At 45.9% G+C, this 6,369-nt stretch overlaps 1 protein-coding gene across 1 annotated transcript; it reads left to right on the top strand.

The window, feature by feature from the left end:
- The first annotated feature begins 612 nt into the window (after positions 1 to 612).
- Positions 613 to 5,155, top strand: LOC109782458 (MLO-like protein 13). Its single transcript, XM_020341078.3, has 13 exons — positions 613 to 1,173; positions 1,315 to 1,372; positions 1,706 to 1,860; positions 2,106 to 2,222; positions 2,303 to 2,404; positions 3,074 to 3,148; positions 3,249 to 3,337; positions 3,419 to 3,468; positions 3,727 to 3,767; positions 3,865 to 4,074; positions 4,171 to 4,238; positions 4,320 to 4,380; positions 4,479 to 5,155. Exons 1-13 carry the CDS (start codon positions 1,051 to 1,053, stop codon positions 4,824 to 4,826), a joined length of 1,497 nt encoding a protein of 498 aa, XP_020196667.1. The 5' UTR covers positions 613 to 1,050; the 3' UTR covers positions 4,827 to 5,155.
- The last annotated feature ends 1,214 nt before the right edge of the window (positions 5,156 to 6,369 follow it).

The raw sequence follows: 6,369 nt of genomic DNA, 5'->3' as shown, positions 1-6,369 counted from the left end.
GTAGATCACAAAATAATGCTGCTCATGCTATGGCAGCTCTAGGTCGTAGTCACCAACGCACTGCTTGTTGGTTAGCAAACTCCCCAGAGGAGATTAGTATTATCATTTCAAACGATTGTAAGGCCCTGGTTGATTAAATGTTATGCTTTCCCCCGAATAAAAAATATTCACCCTACTCGTGGGAACTCTTTTGAAAGACTGAGTCAATAAATATTAAAATTGACGAAGTCTCCACAGGCATCTAATAATCAACGAGAATTTCGTCTCCCACTAAAGAAACATTGTCGAAAAGTCTAAATGAATTCAAAAAAAAAAGAGCAATGTATTAAATATAGTAAACTAACCATTTAAGCTATGCTCACTTCGCTATATCGGCGACATTTTGGAAAGCTCAACAAATAAAACCAGTTCAACTCTGTAATCTTAAAAACCAACCAGATCCAAACTAGAAGCAACTAATCCAGTCGGAACATATAGTAAGGTAAAAGTTACCACAAATCTAGGTTTTCATGGCCTGACGTACACAAAGGCAACGTCACAGGAGCCACAGAATTCGTCGACGGTTCACTGCCTCCATCCATCCATCCATCTATCACCACGAAGGCGATTCCCGTCCAAACATTTTGATACCTGACGGGACACGTGCGCGCATCGTTCCTTTTTTTTTTTCCTTTGGCGTCTTCTTCCTGCTCTCGCCGTCGAAGTCCCGAAACGCGCCGGCCGCTCACGAGTTCCACAGGCGGGAACAAAACTCGAAAGCGAAGCGAGGCCTGGCGCCTCGCGGGGGACGACAGCGACGGGAGTCGAGAGGCCGGGCGCACGGTCACGTGCGGCGCCCAGCCCGCGCCGCGCCGGGACAAAGGGCGCTCGCGGGACCCCCGGGGGCGCTGTCCCCGCCGCAGGACCGGCCCGTGGAGTGGGCCGCCGCGCAGGTCGCTGCTGCAGTGCCGTGATTCCCCACCACCGGCGTGCCTGCCTCCTCCTATATCAGCCACATGGTGCGGGTAGCGGCTTCGGCTCGGCAAGGCGGGAGAGGAGAAGGAGGAGGAGATGGGGCAGGAGGAGGAGGCGCAGTCGCTGGCGCTCACGCCGACGTGGGTGGTCGCCTCCGTCTGCCTCGTCATCGTCGCCATCTCCCTCGCCGCCGAGCGCCTGCTCCACCGTCTCGGCAAGGCACGGCGCACCCCGACCTGCTCCCTCCCTACCTATCTGCTTCCCATTCCTGTTATAATCTCTGTTACGTTTCTAAAGCATATTTAGTCTTCCTGTTGAAGTTTTCGATGATATGCTAATAAGAAACCTTTCTCTCTGCAGGTGCTCAAATTCAATGGGCAAGAAGCACTATTCTCAGCCTTGCAGAGAGTCAAAGAAGGTAGCATTATCCTCGGATTTAGTTAGATTGCTGCATAACTTCCTTTTATCTTTTCGATATCACAGCAAAATTTTACCTCATCAATTATCTCAAGCACCATGGCTGCTAGAACCTGAAGATACAGATCTTCTGATGATCTGTATATGTGCTACTTGTTTCCTGATTAAAATTGCAATGGCTGAACTGATTGTAATAAATATGGAGAGTAACATCAGATACCAACCAACAAAAGTTTCCATGACACACAAAGCAGAATGTCTCGTACCAGTTCATTCCTGCTGTATAAAACTGTTTGTTCGTCTTGCCTAATCTATTTATTGGTTACTTGTGCAGAGTTGATGATTCTGGGTTTCATTTCCTTCCTACTAAGCGTCTGTCAAAATCTCATCAATCGCATTTGCATCCCGGAGAGCGCTGCACGAATCATGCTTCCATGCATTGAAGAGTCCAAAGCCAGAGAAGATGCTGCCAAACTCTGCAAGAGAAAGGTAGACCATGAACTGTGAAGATAGTGCTGTCTTCAAGTTTAGTGTGGTTCATTATTACCTAAATATCTGCTTGTAGCTTCAGTGAATACTGTTTTCCTTTGATAGTACTGCTGATGTAGTATTCTGACTAGCAAAACATAATCACTTCTGTTTAATGGTAATTGCTAGACATTGCCTGTCCCAAGAATCGCAAAGAATATTTGCCAGATTGGTCATTCTGAAACATCATTCTTGTCCTTATGCAGGGTGAAGTTCCCATGCTATCTGAAGAGGCTCTGCATCAGCTGCACATCTTTATCTTTGTACTTGGTGTGGTGCATGTTTTGTTCTGTGTTACAACGCTGTTACTTGGTGGAGCTAAGGTATAACTATTACTGGGGATGAATACGTAGTTCACGCGACATGATAGTGAAGGTAACAAATTTAGGGTAAGCTCTTGTAGATGAGAACATGGAATAAATGGGAGAAAGAAATTCAACAAGGAAGACTCAACGAGCGTGAAAAGAGGCCAGGCTGGATGAAACCATCTGCTGTAAGATGGATTGTAAGTAATATAACCCTCTTATTATGCACTTATGCTTCTCTTTTGTTATAAAGTCAATTGTAAATCCTTAATTCGTAATACAAATGACAATTGCATGAGAATTATTTGGGTTTACCCAAGTAAACTTAAGCTGCTTTTAAGGGGTTATCAATTTATTTTCGCAAGAGAAACGTGCTAACAAATCATATTTTACATCTTAAACGCCATGGCTGCATATATGAAATTAAATAGGGGAAGGCATCCCAGCACGTTACGGAATATTCAATGTGTGGTCAAATTTTTATTTGCAAAACGTGAGTAGAACACTTGAAGATGGTTCATTGTCAGCTAAGGATAACAATGATCTGGAAAGCTACTATGACATGACGATATTCTCATAGCATGTGCATGAAGTGCAGTGTGGTGTTGCACTTTGTTTTGTTATTTCAGGTCTCTCTGCAACAAGAATATCATGACCAAACCAAACACTAATATAGCCTTAACTGCAATGAACTGACCACAGTAAAACATTTATTATGGCCGAGTATCATAGCCTCTGCATAGTTATTGCAATATTTCTGTGCTATATGAGGCATTCTTTCAGTTACAAAATTTCCCCAAATTCAAATTTTGAACTCGGTATATTATATTTATGATGATTTCAAAGGTTTTATTCCCATATGATTTCAGATTGCATTCTTCAAGCAGTTTTATAATTCTGTCGGTAAACCAGATTATCAAGTACTCAGATCAGCTTTTGTTCTGGTAAGATACTAAGACGTACTGTTCAGTGACTTCTGCACAATCATGAGTGTCCTGGTTTTCCTACTGAACTAATAGGATACTTGCCATTCCCCCCTCCCAGCGGCACTACCCAAATCGCCCAGACTTTGATTTCCACAAGTACATGGTTCGTGCCCTTGAGCATGATTTCAAAGAAGTAGTTGGAATCAGGTTAGTATTGGGTAAAGTTCCAACTTGGATTGCATAAATAAAATTAGTTTGGTTTACCTAATGATGCTCACATGCATGCAGCTGGTACCTATGGCTTTTCGTTATCGTCTTCCTGCTGCTGAATATAAATGGTAACTCCTAAACTGAGAAAAGTCCCCTCGTATATTTGTTTGCCCAAAGATACACAGATCCTAGGAGAACAACACAATTTAGACTTTTAACCATGTTTGTGATCGTCATGTCCGGCAGCGCAAGTTATGCTACTTGATTAGAACAACTCAGAACCACAATAACAACTTAACAAGTAGTTTGTGTTGGAATTGTTTGAACTAGCATGCTTTTTTTTCTTTTCTTTCTCACTGTTAGTTCTTGATCTACTGTCAATGCAGGGTGGCACACATACTTCTGGCTGTCTTTCTTGCCCTTGATTGTAAGTACCTTAACAAATCCATGGCACTCTAGTAAATACATTCTCCAGTTACCTCCATGGAAGAGTTTCTTACTGCTCTGGGTAAATAAACCTGCAGCTTCTGCTTATTGTTGGCACTAAGCTGGAGTACATCAGCACTCGATTGGCTCAAGAAGCAGCGGATTGTTCTGATGAAGCATCAGGAAACCCATGGACGAAGCCATGCAAGGAGCACTTTTGGTTTAGCCACCCTAGGGCCGTCCTCCATCTGATCCATTTCATCTTGTTCCAGAACTCCTTTGAGATGGCATTTTTCTTCTGGGTCCTGGTATGTCCTGAAATTACAAACTGCCTTTAGTCTGCAGTCTGTACTAAATGCATACAATTAAAGAAGCATGGGGATATCTGACTGGTACGTTTGCAGGCAACATATGGGTTCGATTCATGCATCATGGAGAACAGATCATATGCACTCCCCAGACTTGCTATTGGGTTAGTACAAAACCTCCACTATCTTTTTCCCGTTAGCTACGGCAACTAACGGACAATTCTTTTTCTGTGTCAAATATTCAGCATCATCGTTCAGGTGCTCTGCAGCTACAGCACCCTGCCGCTGTACGCCATTGTCACCCACGTACGCTCTCGTTACACCATTAATTTCACCAAGAACACTGCTTGATTGCTTAGCTAGTAGCTGGTCGTAATATCGTTATGGATGGTCGATCATATCAGATGGGCGGCGACATCAAGCTGCAGGCGTTCGGCGAGCACGTACACGTGTCCGTGCACAGCTGGGCGACGGACGTGAAGAAGAAGGCGACGTCGCTGCCGGCTCATCCGAACCCGCACCCGCACCAACACCCGCACTCGCACCTCCGGATCCCGTTTCTCAACAAGAAGCGGCACAGCGGACGTGGCCCCGCAACCGAGGAGGCCGCGGCGCAGGCGAGGGCGACGGAGCAGCGCGCCGGTAGCTCCAGCACGCCCACCGCGCCGCCGCCGCAGCGGGCCAACGACCTAGAGGAGATCGTGACGACCACGGAGGAGGACCATCGTCGTCGCAACGCCAGTTTCTCGTAGCTTCGTACATGCTCGCGTTACTAAGTCCTAACGGTAGGCCGGGCGCGTCGGCCGTGTCTCGCTGTGACGCCCACGTCTTCATCCGGCCGGCAGGACCTAGTCGAAGCTACGCTGTTGCCGCCGCCGAGGCGCCGACGTGGCATGCTAGCTCTGAAGCCTGCAGGTTGGATAAACTACTTATAACAGACTAGCTAGGACATGTTTCGCGCGATCTCAACACTTCGAAACTTTGACAATATAATATCGCCTCGTTTTACCTTAATTAACTCTTTATGTACCGTATCTCTGAGCAGTATATTTGCTCTTATCATGATTTTTCTCCTCTAAAATAAGCATTTCTGAGCAGTATATTTGCTCCTATCATGATTTTTCTCTTCTAAAATAAGCACAAGCATGCGGATCAAATATTGAAAGAAGAGAGGGTAAAGAAACCCATCCACGGTTGTAGGGCACACGGTCTTACAAAAGAACTAAGGGCATCTCAAGGGAGACGGCAAATAGCTCCGGTATTTGTCCGTTTTTATGTCCGCACATGGTCCACGGGTATGATGCGGGAGAGAGACATTCAACCCTTGTCACGAATTAATCCTTATTTATCCGGTTGGAAGGAGAGAGAGAGGAGGGGACTATGCATGTGCGGAGAGAGAAAAGAGAGGAGGGTCACGTGGTGGCTTTTTGTTGGTCAAGTGGATGTTCGGACACCGGTATAACCCCCATGTTTGTCTTGGTTTTGTCGGAAAACGGACATCCGGACAACTTCGCGGATCGATGGAGTCTCCATTAAATGACAAAAGTTGCTACAAGCGGTTCAGACATTACAACCCAGACATATACCGGAGCTTCAAGGGTCTCCCTTGGAGATGCCTTAACTACTGGGCACAAGATTACGAGGTTGTGGAAGTCATTCCGTCGGTGAGATCGTGGCCTGTGGGAGGTGCACCAAGGGCGCATTTGGTAGAATGCATAGATTTTGGGCACTTTACATATGTAGCCTGACTCAGCCCGGCTGAGTGAAAACGGGCAAAAAACACATGTTCTGTTGTTTGCTTGCATCCCCTCCAACATGGCTTAGTAGAAACGCACACATTGTATTTGGTTGCAGCTCTGTTCTAGGCAGATGCAGTGTTCGGACCGTCACCCTCTAAGCGTAACCGATCCTTGTTGTTAGCATGAATTCCTCTGGGACGACGATCAAGTGCTTTGGTGAACTCGATAGTCACTGGAAGACACTCCAGCTTGGGGTACAAGGATGATCATGTAGAAGTGGCTTGGGTCGGCATCCTCATGGACATGGTCATAGTTCTTTGGCCTCTTGGGAGCGCTGTCGAGCTCGACCACCTCCTTGCCCTTCTTGTCAGTCACAGCCTCCTAGCCCTCGGAGGAGTTCCTCGAAGCACCATTGTCGATCTGCATCGAATATAAGAACCTGAGGTGAATGGAGGGACAAAATGTAATCCACATACGAACAACATCAATGGAAGTATGCAAAAAATCTATTACACTTCATCTTAAGCATTCATTCATGTCAACCACCTACCTACTG

Source organism: Aegilops tauschii, chromosome 6 (assembly GCF_002575655.3).
Source record: "Aegilops tauschii subsp. strangulata cultivar AL8/78 chromosome 6, Aet v6.0, whole genome shotgun sequence".
NCBI lineage: Eukaryota > Viridiplantae > Streptophyta > Magnoliopsida > Poales > Poaceae > Aegilops > Aegilops tauschii.
The sequence above is the reverse complement of the archived record's forward strand: the minus strand, read 5'-3'. Positions and strand labels throughout refer to the sequence as shown.